Source organism: Nesoenas mayeri (genome assembly GCF_963082525.1).
Source record: "Nesoenas mayeri genome assembly, chromosome: 13".
Classification (NCBI taxonomy): domain Eukaryota; kingdom Metazoa; phylum Chordata; class Aves; order Columbiformes; family Columbidae; genus Nesoenas; species Nesoenas mayeri.
Genome location: NC_137550.1, coordinates 10,590,692 through 10,615,207, shown reverse-complemented (window position 1 = coordinate 10,615,207; position 24,516 = coordinate 10,590,692). Strand labels below are relative to the sequence as shown.

The 24,516-nt window shown below is 38.1% G+C and overlaps 1 protein-coding gene across 2 annotated transcripts in view; it reads right to left on the bottom strand.

The window, feature by feature from the left end:
• The window catches only part of TENM1 (teneurin transmembrane protein 1), a gene marked incomplete at both ends in the record, with an annotated part of 239,415 nt that overhangs the window by 188,543 nt on the left and 26,356 nt on the right, over positions 1-24,516 (bottom strand). For both annotated transcript variants that reach the window (XM_080352763.1, XM_080352764.1), the window contains one exon: positions 24,189-24,449. In XM_080352763.1, coding sequence (XP_080208889.1) covers positions 24,189-24,449 — 261 coding nt within the window. The remainder of the gene's footprint in view (positions 1-24,188; positions 24,450-24,516) is intronic.

Genomic DNA, 24,516 nt, shown 5'->3' with positions numbered 1-24,516 from the left:
AACCTGAAAGCCAGTCCGCCCTCCAAATCCAACAGTGATCCTTTTCCCCTGTCGGTGTTAAAAAAGCAGCAATTCTAACTCTAGTGGGTCATAACAGATTACAAACCTGCCTCTGTGCCCGTATTAGAACGCTGTTTGTTTTACTTAAATGGCATGATAAAAAAAATCAGGTTAGAGGAAGCCTCATCTGCCCTTCGCTGGTACTACTAATACATCCAGTGTGACCTCTAGGAAGATCTCAAAATGATCCGGAGACCACTGAGTTCCATAAGAACAGTATACTGAATACTTACAATACACCTTTTCTACAATATTTCAGCAGCCTGGAAAGCAGATGAAAAAATATAAACTGAAATTATTTGAGAACCACCACAAAACTGCAAACTCGGAAAGCTGCGAAGCACATTGGATAGAAGGAAAGCATTACAGCTGATATGCTTGAGTTCCATATTCTAGAATAAAACAAAGATGTCTGAGCTAACTTTGATATACGTTCAGAAACTACATTTCTCTTGAAAAAAAGTATCAGGAAACAAAGTTTAAAAATACAGCCAAACAAAACACAAATGTGAAATAGGAAAGCCTTTCTTATTTGAACAAAGTCTGAAGGAGTGGAAGGAAGTGGCTTTAGGGTGGACAGAAGGCCCAGGACAGAAACAGAAAGAGGAGCTACATCCTTCCTCAAAGCATGGAGACCGAGGAGAGAAAAAACAAACAGCAGGAGGACAAATTCCTCCATAGTCTTGCTTTTCAAAGGAGGAAATGTGGCCATGGGTTTCTTGTTATCCCACTGGGACCCAGGCTGTGTGCCAAGTAACTGTGGGATAGCCGAGGTGAACCCTAGAACTTTGCTAAAATCTGCAGGAGAAAAATAATTTGTTCATTACAGTATCAGTTCGTAGCTTTTAGTAACCACACAACATGGACAATGTGGGATTTTCACTTGCTGAGAGTGTAACTCAACCGATAAAACCAAAGAGGAGAGATGTTTTCTCCATTGGTCTGGTCACTAAGTGGTAGCACATACTTAATTTCATAAATAATTTAATCTGATGGGAAGTACTAGTTTTAAAGAAATTATTAGCGAAAATAATGCTTTCTATAGGAAGCACAGCCTGTGGTACAAAAATATACTCGTACTCTTGGGAATAATTACACTTACATTCATTAAATGCGACTCTTCCAAGGGCATCAGTGCAGATAAAAACGGGTTGGTGTATAGCATTTCTTGCAACTTAAGTATGATGCTGCATGGAAAAATGTATTTGGCTGAATCACAATTTCAGAATGGAACTAGGGTGAGACAGGCTGCAGCAGAGCTACAGATAAATCTAGATTTCTTATCAACAGGAATTAGAAGTCAGACTGTTGTATTTTTTAATTATATCACTCTTCTCAGTGCTCCTAAATAAAGACAATGCTACTATGAATACACTTTACTTTTTTCTTTTTTTTCCTCCCAAGTGTTAAGACAGGTTCTTTAGCATACCGTCTTTCTCAAACCATCAAATATATATCAGAATAAATTAGGGCAATCCAAAGGAATGATTCATGCTCCCTGGTTAGATTATGTGTGTCATCCACACCCATTAATAAATAGAACTCTCCAGTAACTTTGGATGATGTCCAAATCAGAAACAAGGAGATACTAGGCAGAATTTGTGGTAACTCTCCAGCAGAGCAAGTGAATTATTTGGTATACAATCAAAGTGACTGTTTGTGGATGTATTTAGGCCAGTGGAATATTGCAAGTATCACATACTAATGAAATATATTGTAATATGACTGTTCACTGGCTATTTTTTAAAATGGAAATTATAGCACACGATAATCATTACACAGAAAATAGAGAAACAACAGTAACATTACCTGTAAATTAAAAACCCCTCAGGCTACACATCACATCTTTCACTGAGTCAAGATCTATATGTTTGCAGACATATATTTTTAACACTGTCAATCAATTATTATGTACTGTGTGCAGAAATTACATTAACCAATGTATGGATTTACAAAGCAAGCCTAAAACAGCCTCTGAATGCAGCATTGTCCAACTGCTATGTCAAGGACTTAACCTCCAGAATTAACACCCCCTGCAAACATATCCCTTCAAATCTAAATCAGACAAGCAGAACAAAACACCAACCAGCAAAACTTGTACCACTCCCAGAGGGAAAATCTACCTGTAAAGCCTGGGAAGGACAACAGCCGTCCAGCTGTTCCTGGAAACGCTCATCCTGGAGCTGAACATCTGGGCTCTGTACACACACAAGGGGTCACAGCTCCCTTGCTGAAGCAAGCAGAATGGGAAAAGAAAGCGAAGCTTGCCAGCTTCCCAGAGAAACGCCAAGGTAGTATGGTAATTGTGTACATATGGTTATGTAGGAATGACAACGCTATTTAAAAAAAGCCTAAAAAACTTACAAAACAAGCAGATCATAAAGATGTTTAAATTTCAGAATGGGCAACTAAGTCTGCATTGAAATACAAATTAATATCCTTTAAAAATTTTAAAAGTTTACATTTGTTAACATATAGTTATTGAATGACAACAGCACTGAATGACTATCTTTGAACAAATATTTTTAGCAGGACAAGCTGTAAAAGCTTTGTAAAACTCAGTTCGCTAATATCAGGTAGAGGTAGATATCTGTCTTTTGACTACATCATGAGATATACCTGAACTCACAAACTGAAATATGCATGCATGTATATGTGTGTACAACCTACAGGACTTGAATCAATCATTTTTATCAAGTCAGAAATGTCATTCCAATCAGACTCATGTAACAGGGATTAAGCTAGAAAATTTTTTGGGAAAAAGTTGCAGAATAAGTTACTGGGGCAGGAGGGTAGGGCACAGATCACAAATGTAATGTTACACAGCTTCAAAAACTGGTTTATTTTTGAAAGCATTATTTTCAGGGAAAAGTTGTAGGAAGCTGGGATATTACTTCAGCTGTTTGTCTAATCTTCTTAAAACATTCCTTACTGCAATATGACATTTGATTGCTTTTTCTGAAATTTTAACCATGTGGGATGAACCCCTCATACCAGATCTCTACCCCAGGGTGTTCAGGGAAGCGGGGAGGGTTGTTCACATTCACCCAGAAAGCTTGGAGCATGATGTTAGGGCCAATGTGCTTTACATATGCTGCTGAGAACTTCTCTTCTAAAACGCTCCAGGGCCCCTAGCTGTTCTTGGAACAAGAGATGTGCAAATTGTCATAGCATTAGCCTTTATGTCAGTCTTGCATCCAAACCGAATGTACCAAGTGCTCAGAGACCCCTGGGCAACCAGAAAGTGCCGGCACCACATGGTAGAGAGGCTGAGAAGACTTAAGCCCAGGGCTACTGCGCTCAGGTCTCTGCTCTCGTTGATACACGGACTTATCCAGCAAGGACAGTGCTATAGAATGAGCCTGCGAGCCAGAGGTTTCTTCCTTCTATGCTCCTAAAGACCTTTGCTTAATGGCACTTACGCATGATGGAGAAGACAGATGGCTGATTTAAGCTACTACAAAAGAGAGAGGATCAGGTGAAACCATCTGGACAGAAAACAGATGAAGGAAATAGAAACAAGAAGTAACAGTGGATCATTAAAACAGACTAAGATGCAAAAGGAGAGAAGAGATGAGCACACAAGAACGATTTGAGCAGGAACGGCGAGATTAGATCTCTTTATGACTGCTGTGGTAAGATCACTAGAATTTGAATAGAAAGCCCAGAAATAAGAAATTAAGTAGGAGAAAAGCTCTGGGGCAAAGCTCAGGCTTGTAAAGAAAGTGACTGAGCCCATACCAGCGCAAGAAATCAACCTCCAGAAACGGAGGAAACAAAAAAAAGAAAAAAGGCGAGCTGTCAATTAACATTTGTGAAGCCAAACAGCAATACATGGATTTCTCTGCCTTTCAGCGTTGCTTCCAAAGAGAAGACGGTAGCTTGCTACTGCTATCAAAAGTTCTTCAGCTCTTCAAGTAGTGCAAATGTTTGTGTTGAACCCAGATGTTAGGAACTGCTCAAAACCAACTGATGCCATGTGATAATTTCACTTCTTTTGCCATTTTATAAACCTACAGAGATGTAACTTAAGCCAGCATGAGCTATTCTTAGTACTATAGTGCACTCATGTTTGAAATATTCTGGAAAAAAGATCACATGTTGAACAGTTCAGATTAGATGCCCAAATTTAGCAGGTGTCTTTCACTTAATGTGTGTGTATGTGAGTTCACCACCCATAAAGGGGAGGTAATACCCCCACTGTTTCTGAGGGTTATTGCAAAGAGAAATATTAATACATTAGCATATGTGAAGTATTTGAATACTCTAAAGATGAGCAGCACAGAATTGCCAACAGAAAATTAATACTGTGGTTAAGAACAGGGATGGAATAGTGGTAATAAATGAGGCTCAAGGCTATATATTGAACAATTAAAATAAGCTAAAATATTGAATAGCTTGTCACCATGCTGGCACAGTCCATTCTGCTCATTCAATATGAGAGGGGTCCTGAGAGGGCAGAAGCAGAAAATGTAAATAGTGACTGTAACATAACGCATATGCATATACACCTTTAATTCTAACACTAGAAATTTTTTGACAACTAGATTTGATATTCTTAGAATAATTATCATTGTCATAACAGAAAGAGCATAAATACAGAAAAGCAACATTTTTCACACGAAAAAGTAACCAACACTAAAATGTACCAATAGACAGACAAGAATATTCAGTACTGCTGTAAAAATTCAAATTTAACAAAGGTGGTGACACACTGTAAAATTCTTTTTGCTTGAAGCTTTTAATTTACCAGTGAACATTTATTATAACTGACACTGGAACATGATTTTCTCTGTTCCAGACCTTTTTTACCTTTACACATCCATATACAACTGCAGAAGCTCATTATTCCAACTTCCTTGGGAATGTGTTTTGTTTGATTTCATGGCATAATAATTTAAACAATAACACACACACATACAGTCTTACTTCCTTGACCTGTTCACTTCTCTGTGATCTCTGCATATATGAAGAATAAAGGTAGAGATTTCAGTATTTGCTTTAATGACATGATGAAGCAAATTCTGCTCCCATATAAATGGGATTATACAGCAGGGCTGACACCTTCTCATTCATAGAATGTCTGGATTAGTTAGCATGCAAGGGATAGCAATAATTAAATTAATTTAGTCACGTGTACTTGCACAAGTGCCCTTGCCATGATCTGTTATTAGCACTTCTAAGCTAACACATGATGAGGTAGCAGAATTGAGCACGATGATGCTAGCAACAGAGCTTGCATTTTCAAACGTCTCTTCCTATTCTGGCAACTCGCTCAAGGTCTGTCAAATCACGCAGCCCTTCCTCAGGTAAAAATCCCAGTTCAAACAAATGTCTTCACCCAAGGAAATGGTCAGAAGCTATATAAATATACAGTTACTTCTACAGACAAAACAAATTTCGACTGAGCTTCGCCACCAGTGCTGAGCTGGGCTGAGCCGCTCGGCCGGCGGCGCTTGCCCGCTGCCACAGCCCAGCGCCTGATGCCAGAGCCCAGCACTGCCCGAGCTCGTGGCCGTCACAGTCGCTTGCTGCGCTTGCAAAACAAAACCAGACTGACACACAACTCAAATTCTGGACCTCGTTAAAAAAATTCTAGGCCAAGGGTCATGTTTTATATGCCTTAATGCTGATAGGGCAGTCAGGAAGTGTAACGCTCTAGTGTGAGATAATAAAATGCCTTTGGTGCATTCTTCTGCCTCACTTGATGCAGCAGCCACAAAAACCAGTAACACACCAGTGCAATAGATAATAAAAGAGAAGGTAGCCAGCCACTCCAAGTGCTTTTGTAAACTTGTTTTAAAACACTGATCTATTGTGGTAAATATATTGCTTTATGTTCACATTTAAGTCCATTTTCTCTGGTTCTCAATGAACGATGATAGCACCTGATTTACAACATTTGTTTCAAGGCACCTTAATTTTTTCCACTGGCATCAAATTATTCACATGCCAGCCCACGGATAAGAAAATCACTGTTAGTTCTTTTCTAAGGAAATAGTATGTAAGTTTTAGACAAGAAGAACTATCTCTTCACATTAATTTTAAGTTAAGGATAAGCAAAGGACTGACTGCTAGAAGAGAGAGTCATCAGTCCTGTGCAGTAAAAGACACATCCTGTAGACAATGTTTGCAGATACATGATTTAGAGGGGAAAGAAGTTACTGTGACACCAGTGCTTTGTGAAGACATAGATAACAGCCCAGATGATGTACTTCCCACCTATAATATACCTGAAATAAAGACAGATGAGGACTCATCTCCTGCACAGCGTACTCAGCAGTGTGCAGTGGAGAACCAGAGATGAGTTAATCAGACTGGTTTTAGATCATTACATTCACAAAAGCAAAACAAGCTCTACTAATTAGTAGCCACTTTCACAATGTCTTCCTTTTTTAAAAGGGGTTCTTGCCACAAGGTAACTAACTTGAGATGAAAGTCTAGCAAAAGCATGGCAGACTGTAAATTTTTGAGTCAGTAGGTCAAATTACAGAATAGTATTCAACAAGTTCCCAATTCATAATAAAACTACAAAATTGCTTACTTAGATTTTAGCTGAAAACTCGTTAATTTAAATATGAAAAGATTTAATCTTTTTCTTTATATGAGGTCAATGCTACAATTCTGAAGCAAAGACAGAAATAATACCAGAGGATTTCTGTTATCTGTATCAAGTGTTTGGCAAGATGTACAGATTTGCTCAAGACACTTACAAAATCCACAATTCAAAATTTTCCAAAGCTAGTATTTGGCAAAGCCTATTTCTGACAGATGATATGAAAAGTAATCACAGGTGAGATACACTGCACTGACAGGGACTTTGGAAATTAGCTACTCAAAATGCAAAGTGGATTAATTAGAAGTGTCCACCCTCAATCAAGAGTCCTGGGAACTGAAAAATTAAATCTGCCTGGACCCACCAGAAGACTACAAGCCCCAGCTGAGGCAGAAAAGCCAACACACTGGAATAGATGGCAATTTTTTTATAAGAAACAGACTCTGCCATGCCTCGAGTCTGACGTGCAAACCATACAGGAGGAAAGGAAGCCGTGATTTACACCTCCTCAGAGAAGGGCAGCGATGCAGCAGGATAATGAAAGGAAGGTTCTGATTTAATCTTGGCACACTTTGATTAGATGTGTATTTCTCTAATTCCTTTGCTTAAAGCTTTAATAAACATTTGTCTGTTTGTGTTACCATAGATAAATATCTTGACCTGCATTCTACCCGAACTCCCCTTTAGTTAATGAATTACTGATTACTGCACGCGTACTTTTCTGATATCTTGGCATTATTATTTTACAAATGGATTCTACTGGCTCATTCCCAAATGTATAGTATTCAGATTCAATAAGCTTTCCATATAAACAACAGATTGAATGGCCTTTGTCCTTATTAGCTTATAGAAAATTAATTTATTAGTGTTAATTTTCAGGCTTGGGCCAGTTGCCAAATATTAAGGGCAGCTGCTAGAACTATAGACAATATCACACAAGTCAGAGATGGAAAGATCTATTAGGTTATTTCCTTCAACTACAAACTGATGAAGAACTGCAGTCAATGAATCACATGCCTGTCATGTCCTCTATAGCATATACTCAATTGCGTTGGCTGGTTTTAAACAACTGTGGCCACAAAACCTCTACCACTTCATTTACTGCTTCATACTGCTCTGAAACAGACATATCTGAAATATTTAACAGTCAGTAAAAACGTACTAGCTTTACAGATTCTGAAGCAAAGGACAAGCCAATGCACCCATCCAGTCTGATCACCTTCAGAACCAGAACTCCAGCTTCAGCCAGTGAGCCTCGGCTGACCCGCGTCACGCAAGGCTCAGCTCAAGCACACTTTGAGAAACATTCAGCCCCTAAGGGCTCCAAGTACTAAGGACTTCCTGTCTATTGGTGAATGATTCCTGTGTTGAACGACTACATGTTTTAAAAAATGTCTTTGATTTCATATTTAAATTTCTCAGACTGACAATTAGAGCTATTGAACCAACATTGCTGGGTCTATGTCTGCTGGCAGATATATTCTGCTGTATATTCTGCACTGCATTCTTAGTGAAACATCTGTGATGCTCTATAGCTCTTCCCTCCCTGTTCCCTCTACTTGTTTCAGAGTTACATAAGTGACAACTCAAACATTCTGTATGGATTCAGACCTTTTAAAAAATAATCTTTCCCTGAATAACAAGTCCCAAAGAGGTAATTGCATTTTGTGCTCCTCTGAGAGTTTCTTTATTTTATACACCCCTAGCGTTAAAATGCCCAGAACTGACTTGTCAGAGAAGTCTTAGCGATAACGCTGTATTTCATAGACCCCTGACAGGATGTGTGTATATAGGCAGCCCAAAGTCGCATTTAACTTGTTGGCTTCATTTATCTCATTTACTGGCCCTTACGGTCCCTTTCAGCATTACCGCTTTCCAAAGTAGTTCCTATTAAATATTTTATATCGGGTTACTGTCCCCCCCACTGAATCTCATTCGTTTTTTTGTGTATCCTTGTGGATATTTGAAGTGTTCTGTATTGACTTCTGTGTCAGCAATGATGTTTTAATGTCTGCAGCTTAAATATCAGATAAGAAGCACATTTCTGACATCTTTTACTACAGTTTCCCATAATGAGCTTCATGTACACGGATACTGTAGCATGCTATGCTGTCCCCACCCACCACGATTTAGATATTAAAAAGGTAACCAGCTAAATGGTAATAAATAGCTACATTATCTATGATTTTAAAATCAAACCCATTATATTTAACTATACTTGGTAATTGTTTCTAAACACAGGTTTCAATAAATCAAAAATATAAAAATCAATTATCCTTGACATAATAAAAGCTTTCTTATGTAGAAACTAATATTTGTGCAAATTCTGACCTGATACCATCTTAATAACAGATAAGGATAATCATTAAGTTCTTCACAGTTAATAACAAAATTCTGTATCGAAGAGCTTTATGCATATTATATGAGGCTCAGAATGAACCTGTGAAAGATAATAGATAAAATAATCAATATATGTATACCATTTTGGCTCTTCAGAGGACTGGCTCATCTTTTAACCATATCTGTGTAATGTGAACTAATATAAAACTTGATTCTGATAAGAATCTATTAGCATTCTTGTAATACAAATAACAAAATTCTCTGTTTGGAAGCACTGTTTAGGAGACTAGAAAACTGCCAAGTGAAAAGGTTAACACAGTTACCTAAAACCTTCGCTTGGGACCTGTTTCTATGACAGTGTCGTTTTCTGATTAGGCTTATTTTTTTGTATTTTTCCTACTATTCCATTAACTGATACACTTTATTGTGTATAGTGAACGTAGGTAAGGGTTTCAAAGTAATACTGTACAACCTATAAAGAGGCAATCTGGAGTTATGAGCACAACCAGACTGTTTCCAAATGTTTAAAATTCCACCCAGACTTAACTGGGAGTAACTGCAGCTTTTTCATCACTACAATTTGTCATGTTTCACCTTCTGAAACAACAGCTCAATGGAACCGGGCTTTCTACTTCTCTGTTTTCCTTTAGGATGACTACAAATTTCAGTCATAGTTATCAGCTTATCACACAACTGAGGTGACCCAGAAGCACGTCTCTAACTAATCCCCTTTGTGCCCTTTCATTAGTAGAAACAAGCTTCATTCAAAAGAAAAGTCAAGGAAATTAATTCAAAGATGTGGTGGTATGAAATACCATTGAATCTGGTAGGCATTTTAAATCAATCAGGTTCGATTAATAGAAGCTTGATCCTTGTTCTGCTATTCTTAATCAAGTAAAATCACCAATCAGAAAAACAAATACATTAAGATATCTGTCACCTGTTTTCAGATCACTATCTCTAAAATAAACAAAAAAATATTTTTAGAAGTAATTAAATCAGCAAAATACAGTGTGCCTGTAAGAAAGACCTACTTGTAGTGGAGAATTTCTAGGCAACTATCCCTAGTTGTCTTCTTTCTGTTCCAGTGGGTCATTGGAAGCATCCAAATAAGGGTTCAAATTGGAAATTACCAACACCAGGTGCCTGACATAAGCCAATTGAGGAACTCCTCCAAATACAATTTTTATTAATGTGAACAGGAGCAAACACTTGACTGCCCAGTCAGCTGCTTTTTGAGATGTTTGATTTTCTTGTATTTGCACACGGATCGATACATGAAAACAGAAGGAGGAGTTCTCTAACTGGGGGAGTTTTGAAACACTTCTCAAATTAACTGAAATTTTGATGTATCGGTTGTGCAAATCAAGCTAAAAACCAACAGCAAATTTATCAACTGAGACAAATTTCTCACTTTTCACTCGCTTACCCTTTTAATTTGAGTAGCGACTGTTTTCAGTGCAACCACTCACATTTATGAGGTATATAAATGCTGCCAGGGCTCAAACTGTTCAAGCTGCTACAAGAAGCAGCTGTACTGAGACAGAGCAGGTGTGTATTTGACACCTACCAGAACAAGTAAGCAGTCAACCCCAAACTTGCGACCTAGAAGGCACCCACAAAGCGGCTGACATACACTTCAAATGACCTCTCTCTGCATCACTGGAGTATTAGCGAGTCCCAGTTCTCCAGGAATGACTGCTTTGGAAAATTATACAGATGTTTTAAAACTACTTTAATACCTCCTGTTTCCAGTTCTTAAGTTAGCTTTGTTTTCCAGCTTTATCAGTACACTGATACTTGTTTAGGATTCACGCTTCAGAATATTATCAAAGGCTTTATCTACATCATCACAGAAATGTGTTGATGTCCTCAGAGGACACAAGGAGAATTTAAGGGAGGCAAGCAGCCTTACAGCAGGAATGAGGGGCAGCAACAGGATGGGAAGCTCCTGCCATGTATTTTGGGCAGAATGTTGTACATCTGAACTAGGCAACTATATTTCAAAGAGTACTCGACTACTGTTTTTTTCCCCATGGGCATATAAAACTGCAAATTACATCATTACATATGGAAAGGGCAGCCACGACAGGGATAGCAGTGCAGGAGACTGGGTTTCTGGTGATTCAGGGAACTGCTGTCAAAGATGATCATCAAAACATGATTTGAGCTGACAAAGCTAACAGCCAACATCTCCACTTTGTGGCCTATCCTCGCTGCTCCCAACCCGGCTGCAGGTTATTTCTGCCTCTGCTTTCTGACTCCTAATGCAAACCTCCCTGGTGGGAAGCAGCAACCTGGGCTCTGCCAGCTGTCTAGAGCCCCCATCAGCTTATAGGACCTCACAGACAGGAATTAGATCAAGTTTCATGACCACGCAAACCTAAAGCTTTGGAAGAAAATAATATGAAACCATTTGAAAATGTCAACTCACTGCCATTTCTCGAAACAGAGGCTTCTTGCCATAAATCTGGCCATGATTCAGTACCCTAAGAGTTCTTATGCGTCTGAGAGAGAAACTTAACTGAGATGCAGGCTTGGGTGTAGCTTTTTGAAACATTAAGGGGTATGCTTTTTTTTTCTTTTTTTTTTCTTTTTCCTAAGCAGAAGATAGATAATTCTTTCCAATCTACTATAGAAGCAACAAATGAACAAATATTGATACAATGAACAAACATTTATGCAACCCCCCAATTTTATTTATACTGTTTACCTATTATGGCTTTTTATTTAACATTAATAAGCACTGTTTAAATTCTAAAGTAACTGCTTTTAAACATGCTCATTTTATTGTATGTACAACTGTAGTATTGTTTAAAAATGCATTCATTATAAAACAATATCCTTTTTTTCCCTTTTATTTTTCAGATCTTTATAATTTAGGGTTTTTTTTTGCCATTATTAGCCACCAACTGATTTATAAGACTCCTACAAGAAGGCTCAAAAAATTCTGCTATAGTTGGCTGGTGAAGTACAGAAAATGCTTTCTATTTGATTTTGTATTAAAAAGAAATTGGATATCACAAGACTAAAATGGTGATGCCAGCCAGAAAGATATTTTGAGGCAAAACGCAGCAGACTGTCTTCAGAGAAAAGATGTAAACAAAAACGAGTGACTGAAATAATGTGGAGCACTTCAGACATGGACGAGAGGTACTAGGGATCAGAAATGAATTATTATGCTCTAAAGTGATCCAATAAAATTCGAACCGTAGTGCAGTAATCAGAAAATGTATTGGAAAAAAGATAGGTTATAAAAGGAAGAAGGAGCTTCCAAGTACTGTAGGTTATTAGCTACTATGGAGAAATCTGTATTCAGGTGATTCTTTTTCTAACAAAATATGCACACGACCAAACACAGCTGAATTTGCTGTTCACAAGGAAGTGAACTATAAAAATTAAAAAGCGAGAATGGAGATAGGATCACAGGCTAGGATAAAAATAATCAATGCAACCATCAATAGGCAAGTCAAGATGAACATTGTACTGACTGAACACACAGCCGCACAGGCTTGATGAAGAACTCAATTATACTTTTCCCCATGGGCAAAGACATAAAAGAGAATTGTAGACACATTGAGCACATCCCCACAAAGCATTTGGGCAGTATCCCTTGTTAGAAAGGAAGAACTGCAGTTCTAAATGGTGAATAAAAACAGGTGCTCTGGAAGAAAAACATTTGAGCTCTTTTGTCTTTGGCAGTGAAGTCCTGGCCAATGGCCACTGTGCCCATGGCCACTGTGCCCACCTTCCCCAGGGCTCCCAGATCTCAGTAGCCCACAGGCTCACACAGAATGGGAGGGAAAGTCTTCCTTTATGGAAGCAATGGAGAAGTGCTGGCACAGCCGTGTTCTTACCAATTTCTAAGCCAGGAGAGGGAAGGGCTGAGGATTTTTGAAAAACCCTTAATCAGCATGATGCTAAACCAGGGCAAGGCAGAGGTGGGACGCAGTGGCTTCCTTGTGCACCTGCACCATGGATCATCTCTCACATTCTCTTCCTATCAAAGCAGGCAAATTTCTCAGGACTGCAGCATCCCTTATGCCACTGGCACTGAGAAGACACCAAAAGGCAGCAGGGACTTGGCAGAACACCAGCAGCTCACCCCACGTGCACTGACTGCCTATGGGCAAACACATACTGCTCACAACCCAGGGTAGCATCCTCCTCAGAGCAGGAGCTTCCCGCTCCTCCCTCTGTTCCACGAAAGGACGGCTCTTTCACTCACATTCACACGACTGAGGTAAAAATAGATCTTGAGAGTCAAAATAGCACATTAAGACCTGTAGAAGTTGACTATATTGTTGCACCATTCCCAGACAGGGAAATCTAGGCTGCAAAGCCAAGCATAAACATGGCTTTTCACTTATGCTGAGCTAATTTGAGTGAGATACTACAAAGAAAATTTATATCACCTTATTTATCAAGCCATGATCTCTGGTCGAGCCTTTTATAATCATACCAGGAAGGCAACCACAATGTTAAGTGAGGTGCATATTCACTACCTCAACCTTGACTTTTCAAAAACAGTTTCTGTTTTCCACTTAACAGTTTCTTTTTTCCACTTAAATTTGAGAAAAAACTTCTTCTCAGTAAGGGTGACAGAGCACTGGAACAGGCTGCCCAGGGAGGTTGTGGAGTCTCCTTCTCTGGGGACATTCAAGACCCACCTGGACATGTTCCTGTGCAACCTCACCTAGGCGTTCCTGCTCCAGCAGGGGGATTGGACTAGATGATCTTTTGAGGTCCCTTCCAATCCCAAACATACTGTGATACTGTGACTAGAGATGAGACTTCATCACTATCACCTTCCTTATAAATTACGCAGAAAAACAAATTCAAAGCATGCATTATGATTCTGCCACTTCAACAATCAGTAAAATCCTTGCTCTAAAAGACCTTAGCATGATGGGACAATAACAGAAAGGTTGCTGTCTCAGAAGCACTGTTTGGGGAAAAGTTAATCAAATACATTGTACTCAAACCAAAAGTGCCACTTGAAATGGCTGTTGGACAAAGCAATGAGAAGTACACTTAAGTCTAATGAACACTCACTGTGGCTTTGGAACATATGAAATGCATGTATTAATTTATGTTTTACATTTACTCAAAAATAATTGTAGGCAGAGAGTGAAAAACATATTGCATTTCAAAGCCACGTTGAAAGATATGAGTAAGACATTTTTGATTGTGTTTTGCTCCACTGACTAATCATGGCAAACCTGGGGTGTGTTTGTGGCACAAAGACCCCTTTCTACTTGCTGTCTTTCCATAACACAAAGGCATTGCTCGGGAGTGCAGCAAAGAGCCACTCAACGCTGTTAAAAATGCCCGACAGCACACCAGTGGAGTGACAATATGGTGCAGATACTACAGCTGAAGACACCACACAGAAACTCTCTTTAATATGAGATCCATTAAAGAAATGGCTTCACTCATTCCCACAGGAAATACTTTTGAATCTTCCTTGGCTGTGGTATTTGATTCATAGGAAATGTAACAATATTTTGGAAAAGACAAGAATAAATCACCATGAAGTACTCCAAGCTCATTTACAAATTCATTTCAGCTCCAAAGCAAGTGACATGCTTACTACACTGATGTAAACAAGCCTGAAGCAACATTTGGTAATGCTCATTACAATGACTAGATTCAAAAGCCAAAAGAAAATTAACAGTTCATCAATAACAGTCAACTGTTGCACAAATATACCCCTAAGATAAAACAACATTGGCTGCATCAAACGAGAGTCATACTCTGCAGTATTTATTAGCATAACCAATGGTAAAACTGTATGAGATCTTCAGAGAAATAAAACCAGGCAGAAATTCTTAGAGCTGGAGGAGTCATAGAAATTCAAAATCATCGATATTCATGTGTTCATATTTGTGTAACGTGCATATCATCTGGGGAGAGTAGGACATTTAGTAGTTACAAACATTTCTTTTTACTTGTCTGTAGTTAAAATACTGTTATTTTTCTTCTTTGAGTTCCAATGCACAATGCTGTCTCGTTTAAATTGCTAATGATGTCAGAGAAGATATAAAATCCCTCAAATGTATGAAACTGATGAGGTGGGGGTGGAGGAGCATTACACACCATAATAAAAACTATATACAGGTTAGAAGTACCCTTAACTTTTTTGTCCCTTGGGTTTCTTACATGCCTTTGGTAGCTCTTAGCAAGGTTTTTAGCAAGAGACCTGAATAACCCTGACCTGATGTCCTAAGCCATCCTCACTTGCAGGCATTTCCTCCCACATATAAGTATTTTAGGAAGTGTGGTTTCATGGAATAAAAGAACCTACAAATAACTGACGCTCCCCAGTTCCTTTTCCAGATAACACCCAAGGCAACGGGACAGAGTTATGTGACAACATTTGGTTTCTGATGCCCGAAGGGCGGCTCCCCTGTGCTGCCAATACATCTCATGGTGAACAACTTGTGGTCAGATGCTGACGGGTGCTGCTCAACTGATGGTCAGCATTGCAAAGCAATGTGTAAAAACTACACTGCAAATCATCTGGAGTAGAAACTTAAGATAAAGAAACAACACTGGCAATAATTACCATCAGAATGTGTGACTCTAATTAACATACTACCCAAAAACATCTGTTAGGGAGAGGAAGCAGCCTGCAGGAATTATTCAGTGCTCCTAGACCCATATTCTAGATGAGCTAATTATACACAATTCCTCTAATGCTCATGTTACAAAATATAAAGTCAGGGTGCAGAGCTAGGTATGAATATCATTTTGTAAGGCCTGTATATGAAAGCAAGCTGAAATAAGCAATATTCAAATCATGTACAAACTAATTGTGTAATTTCATATACAATTTCTCATTCTTATCCTATTTCTATTGCAGAAGTGAGAAACAGTCTAGTATGTCTGATTTAGCTTTCCCTTTGTGAAGACTCTGAAGGTTGCAGTCATGGAAAGTAGCCACTTCATTTTCTACGGTTCTTCTAGGTGGTGTAAACAAAGCTATTTGATACTATCAGTATTTCCCATTTGTAAAATGGGGATATGCTAATTGTAATTCTGAATAATACAGATTTATGCTGATCTTCATCTTACTCCTAAGCCCAAGAGGAAATGAAATACTAACAAATTTGAAAATGGAAGATAAGACTTTCTCATGTAATTTAATGAACAATGAATTCAATGGGTAAAAACAAAAAAAAAAGGCTGAAAAGGAAGAATGAGCAAACTTTTGTCATCCATGGTAGGCTGACAATAAATTCTTAGGAGATCTCATACTGTCAAGAAGAAATTATATTTAGATTAAACCTTGCTAGAACCTAAAAAGATAATTTGTCAGTATTTTCCACTTTTCTACCAATCCTGGACTCATTTGCTAGATCCCTTCTTTTTATCTCACAGTATTAAAGTTTGGGAGAGCTGAAAAACATTTTGCAAGGGGAAGCAAAAAGCTCTAAATATCTTTGCATTTAAAACCATTTTGGCTGAGGGTAGAAGGAACCAAATAAGAGTAATTTGATCTTATTTATCTAGTAGCCTGAACTATAACCTTCTATGATGAGAGCACAAGTTTTCGTGCTAGCCATATTTCACACTAATGAGGTTCCACTGGCAGCTTTCAGCAGAATATCCCAAACTTTGATGAAAACCACATTCTAGCTGCCAAGATCATTTACATTTTAAGACACATAAGTGAGAATTGCTTATATTTCAAAATACATATTAAAAGCAAACCAGTATTAAACAAAAATAATTAACTTAATCCAAAGGTTATACATATAAAATATGTCTGTAGGTTGTTTCTGTAAATCAGATTTCTGATCTTTTAACAGATTTGCAATTTTAACCAAAAGAGGTGAGAGATAAAATGTATTACAAACTTAATAATAAAACAACATAAATAAAATATCAAGAAAGATATGTTGGTTGTTTAGAATCAAACTGTTCTCAGCAATACACTAGTTCAGAGATACCCACATAGAATCACAGAACAGTCTGGGTTGCAGGGCCCTTCCCAGCTCCCCAGTGCCACCCCTGCCATGAGCAGGGACATCTTCACCAGCTCAGGTTGCTCAGAGCCCCATTCAGCCTGACCTGGGATGTCTCCAGGGATGGGGCATCCACCACCTCTCTGGCCAACCTGGGCCAGGCTCCCACCACCCTCAGTGTAAAACATTTCTTGCTTATATCTAACCTAAACCTCCTCTCTTTCAGTGTAAAATCATTCCTCCTTGTCCTATTGCAACGGTCCCTACTAAAAAATTTGTCTCCATCTTTCTTATAAGCCCCCTCTTTAAGTATTGAAAAGCCACAATAAGGTCTCCCCGGAGCTTCTCTTCTTCAGGCTGAACAAGCCCAAGTCTCTCAGCCTGTCCTCATAGCAGAGCTGTTCCAGTCCTCTGATCACCTTGGTGACCCCCTCTGGGCCCTCTCCAACAGGTCCATGTCTCTCCTGTGCTGGGGGCTCCAGAGCTGGACACAGAACTGCAGGTGGAGCCTGGGCAGAGCAGAGCAGAGGGGCAGAATCACCTCCCTCAACCTGCTGACCACGCTCCTTTTGGTGCAGCCCAAGATGGGAATGGCCTTCTGGGCTGCAAGTGCACATTGCTGGCTCAGTTCATGGTAGATGTTTAACTATAGAAGAAGTATTTAGTTCAGCGTCCCCCTAGTCTCACAAAGTTTGCTGAAATGACAAGTCAGATACCCTTCACCCTGCCCGGAGTGTCCCACCGCACCTTCCCCCATCGCAGCCCAGATAAACCGAGTTCCCAACAACTGCAGCAGCACCACAACACCCTTTTGCACTTTAAAATATTAGTGGAAATACTTTTGCTGCCTGCTCATTTGCACCTGAGAAAGTCAAAAGGATTAAAAAGAAAGAAGGAGCAATAATTTATATTGCTACAGGCTCCCTAAGCCATACCCACTATCCTTTCTGCATAATATATGGGAGGAAAGCCAAGTGATTTTTTTTTTGAGCTCTAACGCTAAGTTACTCATTTCTGGGATAAAAATTAGTCCTGACTGTTCTCCTAAAGTTTCTCTCCCTCCCCTCATTTAGATACCTGTGAAAGAAAACAAAACTGCAGGGCTAAAAATATTACACAACCTTGTACAAATGCACAGATACTGTTTACTGTGGGCAAAGGTCATTTGGATTACAGAATATAAAAAATATTTCTGATACATTCTAAATACTGTTTCATTATCTTTAATGTAAAATTGAACATTGTTTGATATTTATCTCTAAATAAGCATTTGTTGTCCCTAAAAGAGAAACACAAGGAAGGGAATGTTTTAACGTTGTGTACTGACTGTAATATACAATATGAAAACTGTAAAGATTAAAATAGCAGCTATGCAGATGCAATGCCCCTGTCAGTCAGAAAAAGTAATGAAGACAGTAATGTTTAAAGGCAGCATTTTCCCCACAATACTGACAAATACTGATCATTAGCTGCATTTCCATATATGAGCAATTTCATAAATGCCTTAAATACTAGGGGCACAAATAGATGATTTTCTTATACTATTTTATTTCTTTTGTAATAGAAGAAGCACCTCACATTTATCCAAAGCAATTCAGATAACTCATGTTCTTCCTTTGAGATGGTAACATTTCCAAAGGAACCACTCTGAGGTCAACAAAAGCATCTTACACTCTTAACAGCTCCAGTAGAGCAGTTACAATATCAATGAATACCACAATGCTCCCCAAAGGGCATCGCTGGGTTACCGCAGAGATTCACGCCCTTCCTTTGACACTGAGGAGGCTTCTTTGAAACAACAGCAGAAGTAACCAAAATAAATATCATCTAAACAGTAACGAGAAAAAAACACTACTGAAGCAAGATAAGTCTTTTGCTAAGGAAAGATCAGTGGCCCTTTCTGTTAAACATCTGAGAGTATCATACATCGAATATCTCACAAGCTATAGTAAACTCCAGAAGTTGAAGGAATTTCACGAGAGCTTGGTATTTGATTTAAGTTGATGAAGTTGCCTTAGTCTATTGACTAAGAGAGGAGTGTACGACCAGGAATGCAACCCATGCCACAATGAAAAGGCAAAGCAAAGCACACTAGGAATGAAGAGAAAAATATTAAATGGAACAGACAGAATGGGATTAGGACTGATATTTACCTTTATATTTTCAAGGCTACTTAAACATATCTGACCTAACTGCTCTACTTGCAATTTAGTAACTCAGTTTCTTAATTGCACCGTTGTAAATAGTGACATAACAGGAGCTAATGGAAATATTCCAGATACAGCCATCGTTATTACAAACACAATCCTGCATAGAGTCAGTCACATGCATATTTCTCCTCAGAGCAAGTTTTGTTATTACAATGTAGCTGTTGCTAATAATTTCCTGAAGAAATAAGAAAGCCAGAGATCAGCTTAACGACTGGCTTGTTTACAAAATAACAGTAAATAACAACAATATTAATGCTAACTTGCTCACTTTCTTGCATTAAACACAAAACTTTTATGAAGACCCAAATTCAAGTGTAACTTAAACAGGCGTGAATTCACAGCAGGTCTATTGACATGTATAATAAATTAAATCAGAATCTTGTCCTTAGCTAAATTGTCCCCATGTTTGAATAGCTACAGCATTCACAAGGCTGTGTTCCTCATACAGCATCAGCAGTTACAATATTTCTTTTACTATTATGCTTAAGTATTTCATCCCTTTAACAGATACTGTTAGGATACTGAATCTGAAGTGCAAAGATCTCAGGTGACTTGTCCCAAAATCACCCATCTGCCCAGCAATCCAAGTGAAAAAAACCCAGATATTTAGAGAGAGTCAAAAGCTCCAATAAATGGATCACTGCTCCCAGGGTATAAAACAAATACTTAGGTGAATTACACAAGATTAACCTTACATGTTTGTGTCATTAAACTCAGACTTGATCTGTAACCTACTGATTTCTCTACTACATCTTCTTACTAATATATGGCTAATATTATTATTCTACCTTTGCAGTTTGCTGTTTAAAACTACTGATATTATTAAAATTATTGTTCCAAATATAATCTGATCCCATATAATGATGTTAAGAAAGAATAAAATAATTTTAAAAAATATACCCAGGCCAGATCTCAAGCACTCTAAAGCTATATTCCACAACCAGTCTAGTGGTATTTCAGCCTTTACTAACACCCTAATTTCTTGTCTACAAATCTCAAAGAAGCTGTTGTGGACTATAGCTAATGCCTAGTTGCCATGATATAAGGCAGCCAAAGGAACTAAACATGAATCTGGCTCCAAGGCTGAGTGTGCACTTCACAGTGCACTCATCCAGTACTGAGAATCTGGTAGTCTGATATTATTTCTCACTACTTAGTAGAGAAGGAGTAACTAATCGCAGAAAAACATCTAAGTACACATCAGGAGTAAGCCAAACAGCCATTGGAGTTCTACAAAACAATCTGACACCCTAAAACAAGTTAAAAATTGTGTTATTGCAGAAATGGCTCAAGTTCTGTACTAGCCTCAGCTGAGATGTATTGTAGTAGCTAAAAGTAAAAGAGTTGATGGTTGTGCAAACAAGTCAACTGCTGCTCAGAAAAGGATTACAGCGCGAATGCACTTGAGGTTAAAATTCATGGCTTCACAGCAAGACAAACGTCCTCTACAGCAAAACATAAGAACTGCGTGAACAATTTAATGGGGAAGAGTATATGGATATAAAATGGACTGTAGTCTCCTTTTTAGTACACCAGCTAGTGTGGGATGCTGATCCACATCAGGTGATGTAGATTTTGATCAGGATTGTACCATCTCCTGGACCATGGCTTTCCTCCAGAAAGAATAAAGAAATTTGCCAGCTCAGTAATCTGGCAGTCTAAACCACATTCTGATAGACTGCAATGACAGATACCATTGTTTCAGTAAATTGAGGGTAAATGCGGTCTTCTTCAATGGAACAAAGTAACTATTCTTGATATTGTTTTTCTGTAGGGTTTCTGTCTGAAATTTACAGTCACGTATTATAGAGTAACACTGCTCATGTTTAAATAGAGCTATTTATACTGTGCCACAGATAAGCAATGATACCCAAGAAACTGCCCATTCATTACTTACAGTTAATATATATTTTCCTCAGCCTCAGGCAAAGCTGAAGGCATTTTGTGCACTAATAGGCTATTATTAGTTGCCATTAACATCGACAACACTAATTTAAATCGGAATGCTGGTGTTTCACGCAATCTGTTCTATGCTGCCAAAACAACCAGAGTATGTTTAAACAGTGATTATGACAGAGCTGGTGTGTCTATGAAGGAAAATAATCCTCAAATAAATTCTCAAATTGGGCTACTCAGAATACATAATGAAGTATTTATTCTGTGTCAGGGAACCTCCTGCTAGAGCTCTGAATGAATATGAGAAATTGAAGGAATATCTAAATAGAATAAAATTAGCAAAAGTATATTTGCTTCAGATCAACATAAAGTGAAAAACATCCTGAAAGCAGGTCTACCAGAGTCCACACGCTTAGTTGTCCTAATGTCACCACAAAAAGCGCTACTCTGCATTTGTAGCAGAATTGCATTCATAGAGAAAAAAAATAAAGTAAACCCAACAAAAACCAACTGACCTTTTCAAAATACAGACACTAATAGCAATTAGTTTTCTCAAACAATGCAACAACTGTATCTTCCTCATTAATTTTACTCCAGTTACAAATAGTTGTGCTCACATACAGTTTGGTCAACCCTTTGAAAGCCAGAATTTCTAAATATCTATTTTTTTAGCAATTAGACAGTATCATGGAAACTAGCATTTCATGAACTTTCAGCAACTGATCTTCTATGCTCACTCATTTTCACACCACAGAAGTTACTGGCTGGCACAAAGAAAATCTGCTTCCATGGCAGGAGCTGGCGAGGATAAATGCAACATGTGTGGCTCTCTGATAAAGCCCCTGGCACAAATGACTGCATAGAAACAGAAAGATGTGCCATCTATTACTTCATTTAAGTAGAGATTTATTAACTTCTGTATTTGATGAGTGCTCTGCTACTGAGTGCTAACCCAGATGGAAAAAATGGTCCTCTCTGGATCAGGAATCTTGACTATGAACTTACCTGTGAAGTCCTAGATAATATAAACTAATATAGCTTGAGCCATAGCCTTCAAATTTATCCATATTAACTTTAAAAACTGTAATCATTATAACAACTTGACACCACAGGAAATACTGATACCTGCTCTGGAGACAACTAAAAGAGTTCAAACGAGCTTGTGCTCGCAGTTTCTCTCTCTTCCAACTTACTTCCTCTCCCAAATATTTAGTTAAAATTCATATTCAAGTATTTAAACCACAAATCCCCAATTAAAAATGTCTTCTAAAGCTTACAAAGAACCAAATACTAAATCCACATGCGAAAGGATAACATGTTCTATTCTAGACCATGCAGGAAATAGGTTTCAATTCATTCAAATCATTCCCTGAGACAAACATTTAGAAGAAACCACTCCATTCTTTGTCGGTGAAACACAATGATTATGTGTTTCTATCTTAAGGACACTTCACCCATGGTTCCTGTGATGTAGGATGATGAAGGTAACAAAAACATTTCTTTTGTTACCTGTAATAAATTTTGTCTATGTCAAGATAACTTATTTAGTGCAACTGGTATGGGTAGCAAAACATCATGAATACCCAGCTGCATCATTGCATTCCAGACTAAAATATGTACCTTGGTTACATGCTTAATCGACTTTCAATACATTGGCTTCCTGATACTTTAAAACATAAATGACCATGTTTATTTCTTAGTCCAAATGGTACAAGCAAGTACATTCCTTTTTCAGGCAGCATTCCCTTTAAATCATCTTCATACTTGACGGCCAACCAATTCCAGGCAGACCAGATTCCTTCAGACACCATCTAAATCCAAATGTCTTAGGAAAACACACACAAAAAACCCAGCCTCAAACACAAAGCCCTTATGCAACAACACTTTACAGAGGACGTGCCCACCAGAACGTGACAGAAGCAGGAAGGCAATAGGCAGCCCTTGGTCGTCCTGCAAACGGGGCAGCATCTGTCAATGAACTCATTCTACCAACATGATACAACGCAGAATGCTTAATCCTCAAAGGAGTGCCTAATAAAAGAATGAGCTGTGCACTAAAACATTTTTTGAAACTCAAGCAGATAATCTAACATATTTGAACCTATATTGGACGTTACCATTAGTATTGACAAACATACAGCTGAAATTATAAGTTACCAGCTTCGTATTTGAGAAATGCAAAAAACATAAGTATAGAAATGACATTCATGACTGAACTCTCATCTTATGACTATAGAACTACTAAAATATATCACTGTCAACACTAAAGTGTCAATCTGCCACTTTCACTGGTTTGCCTATCTTCTGACAAGTTAAAAATACATATTTAACTACCTTTAGAACTACCATAACATGTAGCTATTAAATACAGAAACTAAAATATGACCTAAGCTTGTTCATCCTAAGCATAATAAATTGTCTTTAACATTTAGAACATATTTTCATCAATTTTAATACAGAAATAAAAATTAATAATTCCTCCATGTTACTTAATTAAATACACATTTTTCCCTTCTATAACACACTAAACCATCTGAAAAGCAAATAAGTAACAAGATCCTGAAAGACAATGGATATTAAAACAAACAAACAAACAAACAAAACCAAAACCATCAAAGAAAACCCTGAAAAACCCCAAAACCATTCCACCACCCCTCAAAACCTAATCCAGCAACACATCCTCCATATGCTGATCGATACAGAACTGCGATACAACCAAGACCTGTACAATCTGTCCGACTGCTAAAGGCACACCTTCAGGTGTAGCCAGCACGTGCAGGAACAATTCTACACAAAATGTGATATAAATGTACATATAGAGATTTGTTTTAGAACCTAATTTATGGGCTACTAAACTCAAATGATAAATGTCCTATGATATAAAATGGAGAATGTGGGAAAGTGGTCTCTAGAAGAATGATATTTTAACAAAAATATTGTTTCATTTTTTTGTCTTATTTTTAATCTACACTATAAATACAACACACATATCAAATAACTCTTTTGCCTTTCATATAATACAGAGACCTAAGAATGAAGGTGGAAAAGAAAAAAAAAAACCAAAACAATAAAAGGAAAATGAAAGATAAGTAGAAGAAGAAAGACTGAAATAAATGACTATTTCTATTCAGTCAATTAGATGCATTTCTTTATTACCATTCTCCCCATCAGACTTCCTTTCATGGTCAGTGTCAGTGAGGGACAACGCTGAGTTTGCCCGGCTGGACAGACAGGAGCTGTGTTCCGATTTCATCCCCCTCATCCACATCCTCAGGGCATGATCCGGGGAGGCAGCACCTTCTGTTTCGGTATCCACGTCAGATCCCACCTCCAGCGGGTAACTGTGCTCCGCTACCCCGTGTAAATCCGCTTGGTAGCCAGAGCACAGAATATGGGGAGTCTCACAGAATTCTATGTCTGGAAGAAACAAAAGTTCAGAAAAAAAATTCAGAAGAGAAAAACAATATACCTTTGATTTTCTTTT